The following is a 23283-nucleotide window of genomic DNA, read 5'->3' on the forward strand; positions in this document are numbered from 1 at the left end:
AGGATCACCATCTTCAAGGACTTGAAGGACTGTCCTAGAGAGGATGGCGTGGAATTGTTTTCTGTGGCCCCGGAAGGTAGGACCAGAACCAAGGGGTTGAAATTAAATCAAAAGAGTTTCCGGCTCAACATTAGGAAGAACTTCCTGACCGTTAGAGCGATTCCTCAGTGGAACAGGCTTCCTCCTCGGGAGGTGGTGGGCTCTCCTTCCTTGGAGGCGGCGTGGCGGTGCTGATATTGTTGGACCTGTCGGCCGCATTTGATACGGTCGATCATCAGCTACTGGCCCGCCGGCTCGCCGACACGGGGATTGGGGGATTGGCCTTACAGTGGCTTTCCTCCTTCCTCGAAGGACGGGGACAAAGGGTGGCCATTGGGGGGGAGCGGTCCCGGAGGCACCCACTAGTATGTGGGGTGCCACAAGGGGCAGTTCTCTCCCCGATGTTGTTTAACATCTATATGCGCCCCCTTGCCCAGATTGCCCGGAGGTTTGGGCTTGGGTGCCATCAATATGCTGATGACACCCAGCTCTATCTACTAATGGACGGCCGGCCTGGCTCCGTCCCAGAAAGCCTAGACCTAGCATTGCAAGCCGTGGCAGGTTGGCTCAGACTAAGCGGGCTGAAGTTGAATCCAACGAAGACAGAGGTCCTTTGCTTGGGTCGCGGTGCCCTGGGAGGGGAAATCCCCTTGCCAGTCCTTGACGGTGTGCAGCTTAAAGCGGCGCATAAGGTCAAGAGCTTGGGGGTTCTTCTGGAGCCTTCACTATCAATGGAGGCACAGATAGCGGCTGCTGCCAAGTCCGCGTTCTTTCATCTTCGACGGGCGAGGCAGTTAGCCCCCTTCCTGGAGCGCCGTGACCTAGCAATGGTGATCCATGCTACGGTCACCTCGAGACTGGACTACTGCAACGCCCTCTACATGGGGCTGCCCTTGTGTCGAACTCGGCGGCTGCAGCTAGTGCAGAACGCGGCGGCTAGGCTGTTGCTGGGGCTCCCAAGGTGGGAGCACATACAGCCGGGGCTGCGCGGGCTGCACTGGCTGCCGGTGGCATACCGAGTCCGATACAAAGTGCTGGTTATTACCTTTAAAGCCCTATATGGCCGAGGACCTGCCTACCTGAGGGACCGTCTCTCCCCATATGAACCCCAGAGGGCACTGAGGTCATCTGGGAAAAACCAGTTGAATATCCCTGGGCCAAGGGAGGCCAGACTGAAGGCCACCCGGGATCGGGCCTTCTCTGTCACCGCTCCATATTTGTGGAATCAACTCCCCGAGGAGGTGAGGGCCCTAAGATGTTTAGATCGATTTCGTAGGGCCTGTAAGACCCACCTTTTCAAGATGGCCTTCAACTAGTGACAGAACTAGTGGGAAAGCTAGATATGCTGCTGAAAATGTTTTATTCTTGAAATGTTTTATTCTTGGAAGTCTACTAAAAACTTGATGTTATAACGCCATATTATTATTATTACTATTGTTATGTTAATTTTTAACAACCTATAATTGTTTAACTATGTTTTTATAATATAAACTGATGTAATATGTATTTTATGCTGTGAGCCGCCCTGAGCCTGCCCCGGCGGGGAGGGCGGGATAGAAATAAAAAATTATTATTATTATTATTATATTATAAAAAAGGCTAGATGGCCACCTGACAGCAATGAAGAGCCTGTGAATTTAGGGGGAAGTGTTTGTGAGTTTCCTGCATTGTGCAGGGGGTGGACTAGATGACCCTAGGGGTCCCTTCCAACTCTTCTATGATTCTAACAGGCTTCCTCCATGGGAGATGGTGGGTTCTCCTTCCTTGGAGGTTTTTAAGCAGAGGCTAGATGGCCATCTGACAGCAATGAGGATCCTGTGAATTTAGGTTGAGGTATTTGTGAGTTTCCTGCATTGTTGCGGGGGGTTGGACTAGATGACCCTAGAGGTCCCTTCCAACTCTATGATTCTAGGATGATTCCTGGGCCCCTGTCTGTAAGCCGCCTTGACTGGCATTTCCTAGGCTGTGGGTACAATCCTGTGAGCGTTATATTCCTTTTGAAATGACTGGAGGGAGGCTCACTTGCTGAACTTGCTGAAACCCGCTCCATAAAAATGATTTATCTGAGTTATTAAGTCCAACGCAGTGTCCTCAGTATATCACAGGCACTGGGATAATGTCATATTTTAATGGGTTGGTGACTTCATTAAGTGGTTAACGGCCCCTCCCCAAATAACTCCCCCCCCCCCGCTTTAATTTGTTAGAGGCCAAATTGTCTCTACTGAATGCCCTGTAGGGGTCTTAGTTGCTTCCCTCCCCTCCTTTGCTTGACTGTGTGTTTTGTGAGAAAATGCAAAACTGAAAAGACCAAAATTGGCATTCTGTGGAGTTTCTTTCCATGGGAAAGCTTGGATCTGGGGCCCAAACTGGGGGTTCGTTCTTCTTCGTTTAAAGCCAGTTTTAGCAGAAATGTAAGCTGAGCTCTTGGGCTGTGCCTCCCTGGCTCCATCTCCAGCTGTAGAAGTTGCAGCTGCTGAGAAGGAAAGACCTTCCTTTGCCAGAGAGCCCTGGCTGGAGTGAGCAGAACACCTGAGTTGGGTAGACCTAAGGATTAGACCTGGGTGAAGGCCGCTTCATCTGCCTACTTCTGTGGTCTCCGGGAGCCGCTCTTTTCTGCTCCACCTGGTCAGTGGAACACATTGCAGTCATTGGGGCCTGGTCTTTCCGCTGCATTAGTGACAGCAGCCAGGATTCAGCCCCTGCAGCTAGGGTAGCCAACCTCCAGGTGGGGCCTGGAGATTTCCTGCCATTACAACTGATCTCCAGGTAGGGTTGCCAGGAAATATTGGGGGTGGAGCCAGGAGCAAATTTGTGACAAGCTCGATTGAAGGGCATTCTGGCCATTGCATTTAAAAGGGCTATGTTCCTTTAAAATGCCTTCCTTCCGTTGGAAATAACGGGGGCAACTTCTTTTGAGGCTCACAGAATTGGATCCGCTGGTCCAATATTTTTGAAACTTGGGGGCAGAGGGATTTAGGAGACGCATCAGATGCTACGCTGAAAATTTGGTGCATCGACCTCAAAAAACGACCCCCAGCCCCAGATATCTACGGATAGATTCTCCATTATACCCTACTATGGGGACTAGTCTCCATTGGGCGTAATGGAGTGCCCAGCAGATATTTCTCCCCCCCCCCCCCGCTTTCTGATAACCCTGAAGTGTGGGGATGGCCTTTCCTGGGTGGTCCTCCAGCCATGGACTAGGCAGAGCTGACTCTGCTTAGTTTCTGAGACCTGGTCATATTAGGCTAGCTGGCCTGTGACATTCAGATCAGGCAAAAGACATAGAGGAGTACTTTGCCATTTCGTGGCTCTGTGGCCTGTCCCATTCAAGTAGCAACCTGGGCAGAGCCTGTCTGGGTTATGCAGGGCAGGGCTTTGCCCCCTTTCTTTTTCCTCTTTGCCGTCAGCAAAACAAACAAGCAACCGGAAACCAGATTGTGTTCCTCGCTGGAATGCTAAATGCAAGGCAGAGTGGGGTTGACAACCCCGTGTTGGGGCCAGGGGATCCCCCTGCTTCAGGATTATCAGAAAGCGGGAGGGGGAGGGAAATGTCCGCTGGGCACTCCATTATAGCGTATGGAGGCCAGTTCCCATAGAGTATAATGGAGTATTGATCTGTGGGTATCTGGGGCTCTGGGAGAGCTGTTTTTTGAGGTAGAGGCACCAAATGTTCAGTGTAGCATCCAATGTCTCTCCCCAAAACATCCTCCAAGTTTCAAAAAGATTGGACTAGGGGGTCCAATTCCATGAGCCCCCAAAGAAGGTGCCCCCATCCTTCATTATTGTCATGAGCCCTGACGAGGAGGAGCTGGAAGGGTTAACAGACCTGGAAGAGTTGCCAGCCAGTTCCTCAGCTGACCAAGCAGCAGCTGGCCCATCAATCACTCTCCAGGAACCAGTGTCAGCTGTTGACGATCAATCTCCTCCGAGCTCTCCTCCTCCCATCTCAAGAGTTCAAAGCAGGCTCCGGAAAGAACTTTCAGAGCGAAGACATGAGGCACAACGATGCTTCAGATCTCTCAGCCCTGAGTTCTAGCAGAGTCACTGCCACCCAGGGAGCAGGCTGATTGAGGCCCCCATATAGCTCTCACCCAGGACCTGGTAACCTCGTGGAATCAATACATAACAACCAGAATTCCCTTCAGAGTTCAATTGTGCTTGTCACACCCTGGCTCCTGGCTCCACCCCCAAAGCCCCAGATATTTCTTCAGTCGGACCTGGCAACCCTAGCCAGAAAGTATCTGCGCTTGCATGTGGAGAGGGCCTGGTGTTTTTTTCCTGTGCTTGTGAGATGACTTCCTGAACCACCCTGCAGGGAGGGTTTTGCTTCCCTCAGATACATCCAGTGTGTGTGTGTGGTGGGGAGGGGACATCAGATTTCTACCCTGAGTCTGTGCAAGAGCTTTGCCCTTCTCTACAGAGCCAGTTTGGTGTAGTGCTGAAGTGTGCAGACTCTTATCTGAGAGGACCGGGTTTGATTCCCCACTCCTCCACTTGCACCTGCTGGAATGGCCTTGGGTCAGCCATAGCTCTGGCGGAGGTTGTCCTTGAAAGGGCAGCTTCTGGGAGAGCTCTCTCAGCCCCACTCACCTCACAGGGTGTCTGTTGGGGACGGCAGGATATAAATCGAATAAAATGAAAAAAAATGAAAATTTTGTTGGGGGAGAAGACATAGGGGATTGTAAGCCGCTCTGAGTCTCTGATTCAGGGGAAAGGGCGGGCTATAAATCTGCAGTCTTCTTCTACAAGACATTGGTGCTGAGGAAGGGCCGTCCCCCACTTCTGATACACTAGAGTTGCCAAGTCCAATTCAAGAAATATCTGGGGACTTTGGGGGTGGAGCTGGGAGACTTTGGGGGTGGAGCCAGGAGACACTGGGGGCAGAGTCAGAAGCAAGGGTGTGACAAGCATAATTGAACTCCAAGGGAGTTCTGGCCATCCCATTTGAAGGGACAGCACATCTTTTTAAATGCCTTCCTTCCATAGGAAATAATGAAGGATAGGGGCACTTTATTTTGGGGCTCATAGAATTAGACCCCCTGGTCCAATCCTTTTGAAGCTTGGCGAGTATTTTCGGGAGAGGAATCACATGCTATGCTACAGATTTGGTGCCTCTACCTCAAAAAACACCCCCGCCCCAGTTTTCTATGGATCAATTCTCCATTGTACCCTATGGGAATCGGTCCCCATAGGGAATAATGTAGTGCCCAGCAGACATTTCCTCCCTGCCCCCTGTTTCCTGATGACCCTGAAGCAGGGGGAGGGCCTCCAAACCAGGGGATCTCCTGCTCTCACTTGGGGATTGGCAACCCTATACAGGACCCCACGTAAAACTCTGCTCCTTGGATGTTTTGTGTTCAAATCCATATTCTCAAGGCAGCTGAATCATTCTTGTGGTTTCAAAAGCAACCTGTTCTGTGCCAGAAATTCCAAGGCCTGGGTCTATGGCTAGAGAGGTACGTTTCCAAGAAATGTTGACGCCTTGGGGAACAAACCTGGGAACGGAGGCAGTTCTTGGAGGGGAAACCCAGACATTTGAAGGACAGTTGAAACGTATGCCATATTTATTTCCATATCAAAATGAAATGTATTTTGCTTTGTGCACTTAAAAATGAATTTTTATAACTTTCTAGATCCAGGTGGGTAGCCGTGTTGGTCTAAAGCAGTTGAACAAAGCAGGACTCAAAATGCACCTTTAAGACCAACCTATTTTAATTTCGAACGTCAGCTTTCGTGTGCTCTTAAGCCCACTTCATCATTTGAGGAATTCAGCACAGTTAGCAAAGTCATACATAGCTGAGCAGAGCCATACAGAGCTGGTAGGCAGTGGCCCAGAATGCAGCTTGGTACAGATTTCAGAACCAATGACAGTGAAGTAAAATTATCTGATAGGCAGTGGTTTAGAATGTAAAAGGGTACAATGACAGAATAGTAAAATTAACAAATTGAGCAAACCTTTGATCTGAGTAGCATGAGCATGCGTAAGCAACAAAACAGTAGTATGTCAAAATGTGAGATTGTCTGCCAATGACAATGGGAGATGGGTTCAATATATGTAATGGGATAAGCAACCAAAGTCCCTGTTTGAATGTGTCAATGCAGCTAAAAGAGAAACACATTACATAGTGATGTTCTTGTCCACCTAATTGACTTTTTGACATAAACATAATTCTAATTTGCCATAGGAAAAAGGAATACAATAAAATATAGTGCAAATGGGTAAAGCATATGTAATGAGTTATACAGCCAATATCCCTATTTTGAGTATGCCATTCCAAATAATTATACTGATACACAATTCTAAAAGAGAAACACATTGGGATACTGTGGATGTATAGCTATACTCATTGAGAGTGGGTTTAGCATCTGTAATGAGATAAAAAAAGCCAATATCCCTGTTCAGTCCTGGGGAGGTGTTTCTTCCAAGTTTCATCATAATTTGTAATTCAGCAATTTCTTTAGGGTTTGTAGAATCTTTCGGGATCAAGTGCCGTGGGGAAAGTTTTCCTTCCAGACGTTTCGTTCTCAGCTGCGGAGAACATCCTCAGTGGCGTTGCAGCCGGAGCAGGCGCTCAGACCTTCTTGGCTGCTGTGCATTGAGTGGGGCCAGGGCTGCTGGAGAGCTGCTATTTTTTATAATTTGTAATTCAGCAATTTCTCTCTCCATTCTGTTCTTGAAGTTCCTTTGCAGTAAAACAGCTACCTCGAGGTCACCCACTGAATGCTTTGGAAGGTTAAAGTGCTCTCCCACAGATTTCCCAGTTCTGTGATTCCTAATGTCAGGTTTGTGTCCATTTCTCCTTTGGCGGAGGGTTTGTCCTGTTTGCCCTATGTAGAGAACGGAAGGGCATTGTTGGCATTTCATGGCATACATAATGTTGGAAGATGAACAAGTGAACTTTGTAGGCATATAAAAGTGTACTAGTTGGTATATTTATGAAATTTAGAATGATAAATGGCCAATATTATAATGCTGTACCCTTTGTGGCTGAAGCACATCGATCATGGCTTCTGCCACTGGAGAAAAAGAATTAAATTGGAAAATATAGCCTTTAAATTTTCATAGTAAATAAAAGAGAGCTCTTTATTTGGACTAAGAAACAATCTTTGTGCTGTCACAGTACTGGGGGCAATCAGCAGAGCTGGACGTTGAGTGCAACGTAAGAAAACTGCAAACTCTGAGCATTCCAGAATCATGACATCAGCGTGTGTGTGTGTTGTGTTAACTGTGGACCAAAAGTGGTCAGAGTTGAAAAAACTTCTTCCTGAAAATAGGCTGCCTCTGTCCGTAGCGTATGCAAAAATAATAGTTATCATCTGCTGTGGAGTCTTTCATCAAAATCTTGGTCAGGCCCAATTCTTGGAAAGCATTTTGAATGAGGAAAGTGTCGCCTTTACAAGGTCCCCAGAAATAATCTTGCAACTGCAGCGGTGACCTTGTGCACACACGTTGATGTGTATGTGTGTTTCCATGTTCAAGTCCAGATGTTGCTTCTGAACTGCATTCTCAAAGGGACCTCTGACTGTGCTGACCCCACCTAAGCTTTGGCATCAGGTTCGCTCCTCTCAGGTTTTCTGTCAGTGCTGCCCTCTATACTTCTGGGAGGGTTTTTCTTCTGAAGGCTTTCACGGCCAGAGTCCATTGGTTGCTTTAAATTTTCTGGGCTGTGTGGCCATGGTCTTGGCATTGCGAGACCTGTCGTTTCGCCAGCAACTGTGACTGGCATCCTCAGAGGTGTAACCCAGAAAACTGGAGTTCTCTGTGGGTCAAATTGAGAAGAAGATGGTAGGCAGGTAATTTATATCCACTCAGGCAGGTGGGGTAGGGCTGAGTCATTGTCTTGTGGGAGCTTCCTGGGCTGTGACATGCTAATGGAGGAGCTTATTTGAGGGGGTTCTTTTGCATATGGATTGGCTGGTGAAATTCAAATCTTATCTGTAGTGCTGTTGTATATAGAAGCAGTTAGCCATTACATGCACACCAAACTTTCTGGCGCGATTTAAGTTCAAAACACTGGATTGTAACAAGGGAGACATTCCCCCAGCACAGTATTTGTTAGCAAAGCACTCTAACAGATAGGACTGACCTTGAAGGAAAGACAGTGTTAGAGGGCCTAAATACTTTCATTTTCTCAGCAGCATAGAAGGTGTTTCAGTACAGACAGTAAAAGAATAAAAGATTACAAAATGGAAAGGTATCTTGACACCAGCTGGGCCTCAGAGTAACGTTGGCAGAAGGTGCTGAGTTGGAAGGTTGGGTTATGGGGTGAGACTTGGTATGTGGGGCAAAACGAGTGCATATCTCTGTGCTCCGGAGGCAGGAGACCCACAGCTGCTCACATGCGTGCCTGGGAGCAAGAGTGAATTGCCGTCACCTCAGGGACGGAGGGTTTTTCTGAAAGAAGGAACACATTGGAAACATCTGCCCCACATGGCCCAGAGAGGACTACGAGACAGTCACAGTGAGAGAGAGTGAGAGATGTGTCACAGTGTTTGGATAAGAACAGAAGAGAAGCCATGTTGGATCAGGCCAATGGCCCACCCAGTCCAACACTCTGTGTCACATAAGAACATAAGAGAAGCCCTGTTGGATCAGGCCAATGGCCCACCCAGTCCAACACTCTGTGTCACATAAGAACATAAGAGAAGCCCTGTTGGATCAGGCCAATGGCCCATCCAGTCCAACACTCTGTGTCACATAAGAACACAAGAGAAGCCCTGTTGGGTCAGGCCAATGGCCCCTCCAGTCCAACACTCTGTGTCACAAAAGAACAGAAGAGAAGCCCTGTTGGATCAGGGCCAAAGGCCCATCCATCCAGTCCAACACTCTGTGTCACATAAGAACAGAAGAGAAGCCCTGTTGGATCAGGCCACTGGCCCATCCAGTCCAACACTCTGTGTCACAGAAGAACATAAGAGAAGCCATGTTGAATCAGGCCAGTGGCCCATCCAGTCCAACACTCTGTGTCACATAAGAACATAAGAGAAGCCCTGCTGGATCAGGCCAGTGGCCCCTCCAGTCCAACACTCTTTGTCACATAAGAACATAAGAGAGGCCATGTTGGATCAGGCCAAAGGCCCATCCAGTCCAACACTCTGTGTCACATAAGAACAGAAGAGAAGCCATGTTGGATCAGGCCAATGGCCCATCCAGTCCAACATTCTGTGTCACACAGTGGCCAAAAACCTCCAAACCCAAGTGCCATCAAGAGGTCCACCAGAGGGGCTAGAAGCCCTTCCACTGTGCCCCCTCCCAAGCACCAGAATACAGAGCATCACTGCTCCAGACAGAGAGTTCCAACGATAAGCTGTGCCTAACAGCCACTGATAGACCTCTGCTCCATATGGTTATCCAATCCCCTCTTGAAGCTTTTCATTAGAGAAGAAATAGGATCTGTGCCCCTTTTTTGATGAAGAGAGAGATCTTGGGGTCATGGTAGAGAACTCACTGAAAATGTCAAGACTGTGTGGGATTGCAATAAAAAGGCCATTATTATTAGGAAGGGAATTATTAGGAAGGGAATTGAAAACAAATCAGCCAGTATCATAATGCCCCTGTATAAATCGACGGTGCGGTCTCATTTGGAGTACTGTGTACAATTCTGGTCACTGCACCTCAAAAAGGATATTATAGCATTGGAAAAAGTGCAGAAAAGGGCAACTAGAACGATTAAAGGGTTGGAACACTTTCCCTATGAAGAAAGGTTAAAACACTTGGGGCTCTTTAGCTTGGAGAAACGTCGACTGTGGGGTGACATGATTGAGGTTTACAAGATTATACATGGGATGGAGAAAGCAGAGAAAGAAGTCTTTTTCTCCCTTTTTCACCATACAAGAACTCGTGGGCATTCAATGAAATTGCTGAGCAGTCAGGTTAAAACAGATAAAAGGAAGTAGTTCTTCACCCAAAGGGTGATTAACATCTGAAATTTACTGCCACAGGAGGTGCTGGCGGCTACAAGCATAGCCAGCTTTAAGAGGGGATTGGATAAAAATATGGAGCAGAGGTCCATCAGTGGCTATTAGCCACAGTGTGTGTGTGTATTTTGGCCACTGTGTGACACAGATGGGTCATTGGCCTGATCCAGCAGGGCTTCTCTTATGTTCTTATGTGACCCAGAGTGTTGGACTGGAGGGGCCATTGGCCTGATCCAACATGGCTTCTCTTATGTTCTTATGTGACACAGAGTGTTGGACTGGATGGGCCACTGGCCTGATCCAGCAGGGCTTCTCTTATGTTCTTATGTGACACAGAGTGTTGGACTGGATGGGCCATTGGCCTGATCCAGCAGGGCTTCTCTTATGTTCTTATGTGACCCAGAGTGTTGGACTGGAGGGGCCATTGGCCTGATCCAACATGGCTTCTCTTATGTTCTTACGTGACACAGAGTGTTGGAATGGATGGGCCACTGGCCTGATCCAATAGGGCTTCTCTTATGTTCTTATGTGACACAGAGTGTTGGACTGGAGGGGCCATTGGCCTGATCCAACATGGCTTCTCTTATGTTCTTATGTGACACAGAGTGTTGGACTGGATGGGCCACTGGCCTGATCCAACAGGGCTTCTCTTATGTTCTTATGTGACACAGAGTGTTGGACTGGATGGGCCATTGGCCTGATCCAACAGGGCTTCTCTTATGTTCTTATGTGACACAGAGTGTTGGACTGGAGGGGCCATTGGCCTGATCCAACATGGCTTCTCTTATGTTCTTATGTGACACAGAGTGTTGGAATGGATGGGCCACTGGCCTGATCCAACAGGGCTTCTCTTATGTTCTTATGTGACACAGAGTGTTGGACTGGAGGGGCCATTGGCCTGATCCAGCAGGGCTTCTCTTATGTTCTTATGTGACACAGAGTGTTGGACTGGAGGGGCCATTGGCCTGATCCAACAGGGCTTCTCTTATGTTCTTATGTGACGCAGAGTGTTGGACTGGAGGGGCCATTGGCCTGATCCATCAGGGCTTCTCTTATGTTCTTATGTTCTCATGAAGGACAGAAATACAGAAGTGCGTCATCTGTCTAGAATGGGAGAAAAAGCAATGCCAAAGTAGCAAAAAATCTGAAGCAATCAGATGTCTGTTCGCTGTGTGACCCTGTGCATGATGGTCCTCTTACATAGCTTTGCCTGAGTAGATGCTGCACTTCCTGTGACCTCTAGGGAAGTTCCTTTGGCGTGTAGGAGCATCACATTCATCATTGCAAAAATCCCCCTGGGGAAAAGCTGCTCACCCCTTCTGATTCCTTGGTCATCTTTCCACAAACAATTGCCACGGGGAGAACTGCTTGGAATGTCACACTGGAACAGGAAAGTCTCAGAGATGAGGGAAGAGACATCTGAAGATCACAATGAGGATGGGGGGTGGTGTGAAAACATGGAAGCTGTCACTCAGTCGCTTCATCATGTGATTTGTCTCCTGTCAAGCCAGAATCCTGCCTCAAGGTCTGGGGCATCTAATTCCCTCCTTGGTGGGTCATTTCTCCTCAGGCCCTTCTTGCTAGTCCCCTCCTCCCTTTCTGCAGCCTTCTCCAGTTTGGTATAGTGGTGAAGTGTGCAGACTCTTATCTGGGAGAACCGGGTTTGATTCCCCCCTCCTCCGCTTGCAGCTGCTGGAATGGCCTTGGGTCAGACATAGTGGTTAAATGTGCGGACTCTTATTTGGGAGAACCGGGTTTGAGTCCCCACTCCTCCACTCGCACCTGCTGGAATGACCTTGGGTCAGCCAGAGCCCTCACACTGTCCTTGAAAGGGCAGCTTCTGTGAGAGCCAGTTTGGTGTAGTGGTTAAGTGTGCCGACTCTTATCTGGGACAACCAGGTTTGATTCCCCACTCCTCCACTTGCACCTGCTGGAATGGCCTTGGGTCAGCCATAGCTCTGGCAGAGGTTGTCCTTGAAAGGGCAGCTGCTGTGAGAGCCCTCTCAGCCCCACCCACCTCACAGGGTGTCTGCTGTGGGGGGTGGGGGAAAGGATATGGGAGTTTGGAAGCCACTCTGAGTCTCTGATGCAGAGAGAAGGGTGGGATATACATCTATGGTCTTCTTCTTAGGTTCAAAGACTCTTATCTGGGAGAACCGGGTTTGATTCCCCACTCCTCCCCTTGCACCTGCTAGCATGGCCTTGGGTCAGCCATAGCCCTCACATTGTCCTTGAAAGGGCAGCTTCTGCGAGAGCCAGTTTGGTGTAGTGATTAAGTGTGCGGACTCTTATCTGGGAGAACCGGGTTTGATTCCCCACTCCTTCACTTGCATCTGCTAGCATGGCCTTGGGTCAGCCATAGTGGTTAAGTGCACAGACTCTTATCTGGGAGAACTGGGTTTGATTCCCCCTGCACTTGCACCTGCTGGAATGGCCTTGGGTCAGCCATAGCCCTCACATTGTCCTTGAAAGGGCAGCTTCTGGGAGAGCCAGTTTGGTGTAGTGGTTAAGTGTGTGGACTCTTATCTGGGGGAACCAGGTTTGATTCCCCACTCCTCCACTTGCACATACTGGAATGGCCTTGGGTCAGCCAGAGCTCTCACAGGAGTTGTCCTTGAAAGGGCAGCTTCTGTCAGAGCTCTCTCAGCCCCACCCACCTCACAGGGTGTCTCTTGTGGGGGAGGAAGGTAAAGGAGATTGTAAGCCATTTTGAGTCTCTGTCCTTGAAAGTGCAGCTTCTAGGGGAGCTCTCTCAGCTCCACCTACCTCACAGGGTCTCTGTTGTGGGGGAGGAAGGTAAAGGAGATTCAGAGTGTAGCGCAGGGTTTAAATGCTGTTGCTGCTTCCTCTTTCGTCTTCTTCCTTCCTTCTTTCTTCTTCAGATCATGAAAGAGAGAGGTGTCCGTATGGACTTGAGGCAGGAATTGCGGTTTGGGTCAAATCCAATCTCAGCCTGTGGATCTTTGTGGGAGGGCCTTAGAGAAAATCCCAGACGAAATGTTGCCTTGCCACTCAGGGGAAAAGGCGCTGCAGTGAGAAAATGAGTTACATTTGGTATTTCGGGAAAGTATACGCTGCATTTCTATTACAACTGTGCACAGCCCTTTTTCGTCTTTTGATTATTGTCTGAAGCTTATCGGGGTGCGTATTTCAATCGCCTTATAAGTACAAACTCAGCTTCTGGAGGGAGAGAAGATGGGAAGGAAATAAGTAGGACTGCAAATCTTGGTTGGCGAGGAAGGAAGTGGGTGAGGAACAATTAAAAGATGACGGATGTCCGTGTCCAAGCAATTCCCTGGACCAGAGCAGACATTAAGGGGTTCTGTTTTGCTGCTTCTCAACGGAAGGCAACGCTCTGGTGTTGCTTCAGTCCCACACGGGGCTTAGACTTTTGTTCTTTTCTCTCTTTCACAACAACGGCTGGCGCTTGTAGGGTCCAGAGTCTTTGGCCTTTCCGAGAGGGGCCCAGAAGACGGATTGTCCCTCAGTCCTGACATAAATGGATTAAGGTCTAGGGAACCTTCTAGGGTAAAATTAGTGTGCCTTTTAAGCTTTGACCAAAATAGTTCGATACTCCTCGTAAAAGTTATTTTCGAAATGTGTCTGCTGAAAGCTCAAGTGCTTTAAACTGCTGTTTAGAGCATTCCCAGTCAGAAGCCTGTATGTCTGAAGGTCCACTTCTCCCTAAATACGCCCACGTGGAGGGTTGCCAACTTCAGGTTGGGAAATTCCTGGAGATATGGGGGTGGGGGAGGGTGGAGGTTTGGGGAGCGGCCATTTTCTCCACTCTGGTGTGGAAGCTTGGTTAGCTGGCTATTCTGGTTGGTTACTCTGAGGAAGGGAGGGTGTTGGCTTACTTGCCTGCTGCCCCAGACTGGCATTGTTGCCTCTTCAGGGGCCTTTTTTACCAAGTGCCAGTTTCCTGCCCTGGGCATTTCATAGGCCAGAACTGGCATGCTGGCTGTCCTCTCTGGGGAAGGGTAAAACAAGGGAAAATGGGCTTGCGTAGATGATCCTAGAATCCTTCTGTGCTGTGGATAGATTCGGTTGGGTAGCCATGTTAGTCTGAAGTAGGCTTGCCAATCCCCAGGTCCCAGCGGGAGTTCTTCCGCTTTCCCAGGCTTCTTCCTGCCCCCAGTCAGCTGTCCAGCGGGGGGAAGCTCCGCCCCCAGAGGACCATATGCTCCTCCGGAGGCTTCAGTCTCTGATTGAAAGGCTTCCTCTTGGGATGGTGTGTCTGTGTTGCTGTGAAGAAGTTGGCAGCAACTCGTGAGTAGAGAGTAGGGTTGCCAATCTCCAGGTCCTAGCGGGGGTTCTTCCGCTTTCCCAGGCTCCTTCCCGCCCCCAGTCAGCTCGCTAGCGTGAGGAAGCTCCCCCCAGAGGACCATGTGCCTTTGCACCTCCGGAGGCTTCAGTCTCCGATTGAAAGGCTTCCTCTTGGGATGGGGTGTCTGTGTTGCTGTGAAGAAGTTGGCAGCAACTCGTGAGTAGAGAGGCCAATCCCTCACTTCAGACTCACCAGAAATGGGGGGGGGGGGAGGAAAACGTCTGCTGAGCACTTCATTATTCCCTATGTGGAGATCAATTCTCATAGAGTATAATGGGGAATTGATCTGGAGGTTTCGGGGACTCTGGGGGAGCTGTTTTTTGAGGTAGAAGCACCACATTTTCAGTATAGCATCTAGTGCCTCTCGCTAAAGTACCCCCCAAGTTTCAAAACGATTGGACCAGGGGGTCCAATTCTATGAGCCACAAAAGAAGGTGCCCCTATCCTTCATTATTTCCTATAGAAGGAAGACATTTAAAAAGGTGTGCTGTCCCTTTAAATGTGATGGCCAGAACTCTCTTGGAGTTCAATGATGCTTGTCACACTCTTGTTCCTGGTTCCGCCCCCAATGTCTCCTGGCCCTACCCCCGAAGTCCCCAGATATTTCTTGAATTGGACTTGGCAACCCTAGTCTGAAGCAATAGAACAAACATTTAGCCCAGTGGCACCTTTAAGACCAACAAAGTTTAATTCTGGGCGTGAGCCTTTGTGTGCAGGCACTGCTGCAGAGCCGGAGTTCGCTTGCCATCATTTTACCACCACCCTACCATTGCACAGGAAGTGAGAAAGATGACCTATAAATAAAGCAAATAACATAAATATTCCTCTCTGACGAATGCTGCATGGTTCTCTGCTAGCTGTGTTTGTCTCCAGGAGCTTCTGCAGGTCAGGATGACTTTCGATTTCCAATCTTCTTCCCCTCCCAGGAGTCTTTGTGGGCGGAAGGGGCGGGGAGGGAGGAGAAGGAGGGAGTTGTCCTCCAAATATCTGCAAGCTCTCAGTTGAGATTAACTATGACCCTCCTCCCTCGTCCGCAATTGCACCGCTTTCCTCCTTGGCCTTCAACTCTTCTGCCCTGCTTTTTCTAGTGCTCTCTGCTGGTCCCCATGAAGATGCTGCTCTGGCCCCGGTTGGTTGTCTGCATGAGGGCAACTGATCCCTGCTTCCTAAAATGGGCAATAGTGAAGTAGCACTCAAAAAACCCTGGGCATTATCTTTGTGGGTAGCTGACACAGGCCCTGTGCCATCCATAGTTTGCATCAGCTTCAAGCTTCTAGTTCTCATGTTGAGACTTTGCCATCTCATGGCCACCAGCATAGGGGAGAGATTCTTCTTGGTAGACACTATTCATTCATTCATTCATTCATTCATTCATTCATTCATTCATTCATTCATTCATTCATTCATTCATTCATTCATTCATTCATTCATTCAGTCGGTTTATATTCTGCCCTTTCCCATAATGGGCTCAAGACAGATCATAGAGTTGGAAGGGATCTCCAGGGTCATCTAGTCCAACCCCCTGTACAATGCAGGAAACTCATAAACACCTCCCCCTAAATTCACAGGATCTTCATTGCTGTCTGATGGCCATCTAGCCTCTGTTTAAAAACCTAGAATCATAGAACCATAGAGTTGGAAGGGACGTCCAAGGTCATCTAGTCCAACCTCCTGCACAATGCAGGAAACTCACGAATTCTTCTCCCTAAATTCACAGGATCCTCTTTGATGTCAGATGACCATCTAGTCTCTGTTTAAAAACCTCCAAGGAAGGAGAGCCCACCACCTCCCGAGGAGGAAGCCTGTTTCACTGAGGAATTGCTCTAACGGTCAGGAAGTTCTTCCTAATGTTGAGCCGGAAACTCTTTGGATTTAATTTCAACCCATTGGTTGTGGTCTTACCTTCCAGGGCAACAGAAAACAATTCCACACCCTCCTCTATATGACAGCCCTTCAAGTCCTTGAAGATCGTGATCCTATCTCCTCTCAGCCGCCTCCTCTCCAGGCTAAACATCCCCAGCTCCTTCAACCTTTCCTCATAGGACCCGGTCTCCAGACCCCTCACCATCTTCATCGCCCTCCTCTGGACCCGTTCCAGCTTGTCTAGATCCTTCTTAAAATGTGGTGCCCAAAACTGAACACAAGACTCCAGGTGAGGTCTTCCCAGAGCAGAGTAAAACGATACCATCGCATCACGTGATCTAGACACTATACATCTGTTGATACAGCCCAAAATTGCATTTGCCTTTTTAGCCACCGCATCACACTGTTGACTCATGTTCAGCGTATGATCCACTAAGACCCCCTAGATCCTTTTCACACATACTACTGCTAAGACAAGTGTCCCCCATCCTATAACCATGCAATAATTTTTCCTACCTAAATGCAGAACATTACATTTATTTCTGTAAAAATTCATTTTATTGGTTTTAGCCCAGTTTTCCAGCCTGTCAAGGTCATCCTGTATCCTGTTTCTGTCTTCTTCTGTGTTTGCAGCCCCTCCCAATTTAGTATCATCTGCAAATTTAATAAGCATTCTTTCTGTTCCTTCATTCAAATCATTGATAAAGATGTTGAACAAAACAGGTCCCAGTGTCAGCGCAGGGTTCATCGAATCCTCAAAATAATAGAACTGTTTCTTTTGAAATAAGTTTCTTTTTATTGAGTATACAATGTTACTACTGCAGAAGGTCTTTGAGAGTGATAACATACATTGAAAAGGCACTAGCATATATGGGGGCACATCAAAGACAGGGGCCTCTAAATCATTCTCAAAACAAAGTTATTTTCCCTCTCCAAGGTGTTTGATTCACACGCTGGCTATCTCCCTTCCTGGGCCATCCATCCTCCCCCTTTCGGCCGATGTCCTTACAGCGGCGGCGCCTCCCTCTGGTCTTCTCACCGTTTATGGCCTCTGGCGCCCTGCTCTTCCTTCCCCCCCCCCCCGTTTGGCATACCTAGCATTCTATCAAAGGGCCCTTTCTTGTAGGCCCGGATCTTCATGTTCTCGCTCCACCCCCAGATCTTGCGGCTATGGTTCCGGAACTCCAGGGAGTACTCTCGGATCGACTTTCCCCCTTGGCGAAGCCCCTCCATTTTGAGGATTCGATGAACCCCCTGCAGGCCCTCCTGTCCCAGTTCGAAGACCTGCTGAGGGAGACCCTGGCAATCGCCGCCATCGAGGGGCTTCGCCAAGGGGGAAAGTCGATCCGAGAGTACTCCCTGGAGCTGTGATCCCCATGTGACTCGTTAGTGATCACTCTGTTTTCCTTCTCTGCCTTGTCTTCTCTCTGGAGAGAGGCATGGAAGTCTCCTTGGCCAGATGTCACCCCAACCGGGCTTGTGCCACTGGGGAGACAGCTGTGCACTGCACCAGTGGGGAAGCTCTGCCTAGTGTTAATCCAAAGCAGCTGCTGCTACTGTGCGGCATCTCTGCCTCCTTCTTAGCGGTCGGCGTGGAGGAAAGTACATACTTCACTTCCCAGACCTTCCAAGGGCCAGCGAGGCGGCTAACGGCTTTAAAAACACTTGATAAAAATCGTGTTATAAAACCATTAACACCAGCCCCCCTCAACGATGCACATAGTTAAAACAATTAAAATACAGTTTAAAAGGAGAGTTAAAACGCATACAAAATGAACATATGAAGCTGCCTTATACTGAATCAGTCGCCCCTGGGTCCATCAAAGTCAGTCTTGTCTGCTCAGACTGGCAGCAGCTCTCCAGGATCTCAGGCTGAGGTTTTTCATGCCTACTTGCCTGGACCCTTTTTAGTTGGAGATGCCGGGGAGTGAACCTGGGACCTTCTGCTTACCAAGCAGATGCTCTACCACTGAGCCACAGCCCCATTCATGGCTCTCCAGGGTCTCAAGCTGAGGTTTTTCATGCCTGCTTGCCTGGACCCTTTTTAGTTGGAGATGCCGGGGATTGAACCTGGGACCTCCTGCTTACCAAGCAGATGCTCTATCACTGAGCCACAGTCCCATTCATGGCTCTCCAGGGTCTCAAGCTGAGGTTTTTCATGCCTATTTGCCTGGACCCTTTTTAGGTGGAGATGCTGGGGATTGAACCTGGGGCCTTCTGCTTCCCAAGCAGATGCTCTACCACTGTCCCTCCGCTATATTAAAATATATTCAAAAGTGCTGCTAGGAAGAAGGGATCACATAGGGGAAGGCCAGACAAAACGAAAAGTCTTCCCCTGCTGGCAGACGATGGCAACTGAAGGGGGCAGACGGATCTCCCTGGGGAGGGAGTTCCACAGCTTTGGGGCCATGACCAAGAACTGCTCCCAGGCTGTCTAACCTCAGAAAGCAGAAGAGAAGCCATGTTGGATCAGGCCACTGGCCCATCTAGTCCAACACTGTATCACACAGTGGTCAAAACCCCAGGTGCCATCAGGAGGTCCATCAGTGGGGCCAGGACACTAGAAGCCCTCCCACTGTGCCCCCCCAAGCACCAAGTGTACAGAGCACCACTGCCCCAGACATAAGAACATAAGAGAAGCCATGTTGGATCAGGCCACTGGCCCATCCAGTCCAACACTCTGTATCACACAGTGGCCAAAATATCCAGGTGCCATCAGGAGGTCCATCAGTGGGGCCAGGACACTAGAAGCCCTCCCACTGTGCCCCCCCCCCAAGCACCAAGACTGCAGACCATCACTACCCCAGACAGAGTTCCATCTTTACCCTGTGCCTAACTAACAGATACTATCCTTGTTGACAAGTTGGTAAAATGTGGTTTGAATCCTGTTACCGTTAGGTGGATCTGTAACTGGTTGACAGATGGCACTCAAAGAGTGCTTGTGAATGCTTCCTCATCCTCTTGGAGAGGAGTGACAAGTGGAGTGCCTCAGGGATCTGTCCTGGAACCTGTTCTGTTCAACATCTTTATCAATGATTTGGATGAAGGAATAGAGGGAATGCTTATTAAATTTGCAGATGATACGAACTTGGGAGGGGTTGCAAACACAGAAGAAGACAGAAACAGGATACAGGATGACCTTGACAGGCTGGAAAATTAAGCTAAAATCAATAAAATGAATTTTAACAGGGAGAAATGTCAAGTTCTGCATTTAGGTAGAAAAAAATCCAATGCATGGTTATAGGATGGGGGAGACTTGTCTTAGCAGTAGTCTGTGCGAAAAGGATCTAGGAGTCTTAGTGGATCATATGCTGAACATGAGTGAACAGTGTGATGCGGTGGCTCAACATTAGGAAGAACTTCCTGACCGTCAGAGCGGTTCCTCAGTAGAACAGGCTTCCTCCTTGGGAGGTGGTGGGCTCTCCTTCCTTGGAGGTTTTTCAACAGAGGCTAGATGGCCATCTGACAGCAATGAGGATCCTGTGAATTAGGCAGATCATGAGAGGGAGGGCAGGAAGGGCTGCATCAGTGTTTAGTTCTCATGGCCTGAGGGGCTCAGTGCCTGTAAGAGGATGGGGAAACCTGTGACCTTACCAAATATTTGGGGGTGTAGCCTGGGCAGGGTTTGGGGAGGGGACCTGCGCAGGGTTCAGTGCCAACGGTAGCTCTCCAGTTTGGTGTAATGGTTAAGTGTGCGGACTCTTATCTGGGAGAACCAGGTTTGATTCCCCACTCCTCCACTTGCATCTGCTGGCATGGCCTTGGGTCAGCCATAGCTCTGGCAGAGGTTGTCCTTGAAAGGGCAGCTGCTGTGATAGCCCTCTCCAGCCCCACCCACCTCACAGGGTGTTTGTTGTGGGGGAGGAAGGTAAAGGAGATTGTGAGCCGCTCTGAGACTCTTCGGAGTGGAAGGCGGGATATAAATCCAATATCTTCTTCTTCTTCTTTTTTTCCTACAACTCCCATCAGCCCCAGCCAGCATGGCCAATGGCTGGGGCTGATGGAAGTTGTAGGCAAAAAACATCTGGAGAGCTACCGTTGGCCACCCCTGCCTTAGAGCCATGCTTGTGGAAGAATGGGGGATCCGATTCACCCCTCCACGTACACACACACAACTTGTTAGTCTCTCTTGAAGGGGGGATGTGCCTAATTAGAAGATGTGGCCCCGGAAGGTAGGACCAGAACCAGTGGGTCAAAATGAAATCAGAAGAGTTTCCATCTCAACATTAGGAAGAACTTCCTCAGTGGAACAGGCTTCCTCCTCGGGAGGTGGTGGGCTCTCCTTCCTTGGAGGTTTTTCAACAGAGGCTAGATGGCCACCTGACAGCAATGTGGATCCTGTGAATTTAGTGGGAGAAGAAGAAGATGATATTGGATTTATATCCCGCCCTCCACTCCAAAGAGTCTCAGAGCGGCTCACAATCTTCTTTACCTTCCTCCCCCACAACAGACACGCTGTGAGGTGGGTGGGGCTGGAGAGGGCTCTCACAGCAGCTGCCCTTTCAAGGACAACCTCTGCCAGAGCTATGGCTAACCCAAGGCCATTCCAGCAAGTGCAAGTGGAGGAGTGGGGAATCAAACCCGGTTCTCCCAGATAAGAGTCCACACACTTAACCACTACACCAAACTGGAGGTATTTGTGAGTTTCTTGCATTGTGCATGGGGTTGGACTAGATGACCCCGGAGGTCCCTTCCAACTCTATGAGCTCTAGAAGTGCAAGAAAAGGAAAAAGGAAAGGTCCCCTGTGCAAGCACCAGTCGTTTCTGACTCTGGGGTTACGTCGTTTTCACAACGTTTTCACGGCAGACTTTTTACGGCTTGCCATTGCCTTCCCCAGTCCTCCCCACTTTCCCCACAGCAAGCTGGGGACTCCTTATACCGACCTTGGAAGAACAGAAGGCTGAGTCAACCTTGGGCCGGCTACCTGAATCCAGCTTCTGGCGGAATCGAACTCAGGTCATGAGGAGAGAGTTCAGACCACAGTACTGCTGCTTTCCCACTCTGCGCCACGGGGCCGCATGAAGTGTGAAGTCCAATTCATGGTTTTTAAAGCATTTTGAAAACTGAAAATCTTCATAGGACTGCTGTAAATAAAGCAAAATGCCAAGGAAGAGAACTGCTTAAAGTGCAGGGATTCTTCGAGCCCGCCGGCCTCGTGAAGGGAAACTACTGAGAGGCCACCAGGATTCCTCTGGCAAAGTGCCGGCAGGCCAGGAGGGAGCATTTTCCAGCCCTGTTTTGTTATGCTAAAGCCCTCTGGGAAATCCCTTGCGGATGGCTTCCCGAAGTGCATTCGTGAACCAGCTGCAAAAGGCCCTCTCTGTTGGGGGAGTTAAAAAAAAAAATCAGCAGCAGAAACATAGTCGGGGTTGTCAAATGCCTGACTAATGGGGGCGGGATTGGTCCTCCTCACCAAGCAGCGAAAGGATGAGAGAAGCCTTCCAGATGCCAAAACGGATGCCTTTATCCACAGCCCCCTCCCGCCCCGTCACAGTTGCTGGGTGAGGAGGACTGAGCAAGAATGCCCGCCGGCCTTCTGGAATCTTCTCTAGTTGAGGCCTTTCAGGGTGATGCCCAGTCCTTCCTCTTGGAAATGGAGGCATAAAATCATAGAGATGGAAGGGACCTCTAGGGTCATCTAGTCCATTCCTGCACACCACCTCCCGAGGAAGAGCCCACCACCTCCCGAGGAAGCCTGTTCCACTGAGGAATCACTCTAACAATCAGGACGTTCTACCTCATGGTGAGCTGGAAACTCTTTTGATTTAATTTCAACCCATTGGTTCTGGTCCTACCTTCTGGGGCCACAGAAAACAATTCCACACCATCCTTTAGATGACAGCCCTTCAAGATGGTGATCTTATCACCTCTTAGCCACCTCTTCTCCAGGCTAAACATCCCCAGCTCCTTCAACCTTTCCTCTTAGGACTAGGTCTCCAGACCCCTCACCGTCTTCGTCGCCCTCCTCTGGACCTGTTCCAGCTTGTCTATATCCTTCTTAAAATGTGGTGCCCAAAACTGAACACAATACTCCAGGTGAGGCCTTACCAGAGCAGAGTAAAGCGATACCATCGCATCACGTGATCTGGACACTAGACTCCTGTTGATACAGCCCAAAATTGCATTGGCCTTTTTAGCCACCGCATCACACTGTCGACTCACGTTCAGCGTATGAACTCGAACAAGAGATGTGTGTGTGTGTGTGGGGGGGGGAACCCTTCTCTGGGGGGCTGATGCAACCGGCGTCTTGTGGAATCACTTTCCCCAGCTTTTTACTACCGAGCATGCAGGCAGCATCTCTCTCCTGACCGCAGCTTCTTTCGCAAGGCCTCTTGCTGTTGCCCCGGACAACTGAGCTGCTCTAACTCCAAAGACACTGCAAGGGAAGGCTTCCACTGGATCAGTCCCGTAGCTCAAGGTCAAAGAGGTGGGGGGGGGGCCACAGGGGGGCTGTAGGATGAGGGGCCATGGGGCTGAGAGCAAGAAGCTGCAGAGGGGGGGCCCTCCCCTCCCTCCAGTGTGATTTAAATTGTATAGAAGCCCCGACTCCCCTTCGACCTTTCCTGGAGCTCAGCCTGCAGTGATCAACTTCCGATTCCGAAGTTCCAAAGGAGGCTGATTTGTATCTCTGCGCTCCCTCCCCATTTCCCGGCTTTCCTGTGCCTTTCCTCAACTGGGAGCAGCAGAGAATCGCCCTGAATCCTCCTGGTCTCTTATAGCTGTGTAACCTCACCGGGTTGTGTGCAGCCCCTCTGGTCCCTCGCTGAGCCCTGCTGCTCCCCCCCCCCCCGCCCCGTATTTCTCATTTGCTTCCTGCAGCAGCTGCTGGCACTCGCTTGGCAGAAGGGATAAATCTCCAGTTTGCGCTTCAGCAGGGACCTCTCTGCAAACGGAGACAGCTGCCGCCTTTTGCCTGGCTCTGGCATGGGCCTGCTGCTGGGTCCTGGGAGGGCGGAGGGAGAGTGCTGGTGCCTCTGCAAAGGTGGGGGGGGCGGACTGGGCAGAGGGAGGATGGAGAAGGTTTCTGGCTCAACATGAGGAAGAACTTTCGGACCGTTAGAGCGGTTCTTCAGTGGATCAGGCTTCCTCCTCGGGAAATGGGGGGTTCTCCTTCCTTGAAGGTTTTTAAACA

General features: G+C 49.5%; 1 protein-coding gene across 1 annotated transcript in view; it reads right to left on the reverse strand.

Annotated features, from left to right (window-relative positions):
* LOC132570216 (zinc finger protein OZF-like) overlaps positions 1–17290 on the reverse strand; it is a 60990-nt gene extending 43700 nt beyond the window's left edge. The window contains exon 1 of the mRNA XM_060236644.1: positions 17245–17290. Within this exon, the coding sequence (XP_060092627.1) occupies positions 17245–17290 (46 nt within the window). The remainder of the gene's footprint in view (positions 1–17244) is intronic.
* Between the last annotated feature and the right edge of the window lie 5993 nt (positions 17291–23283).

The sequence above is a fragment of the Heteronotia binoei genome, chromosome 4 (assembly GCF_032191835.1).
Source record: "Heteronotia binoei isolate CCM8104 ecotype False Entrance Well chromosome 4, APGP_CSIRO_Hbin_v1, whole genome shotgun sequence".
NCBI lineage: Eukaryota > Metazoa > Chordata > Lepidosauria > Squamata > Gekkonidae > Heteronotia > Heteronotia binoei.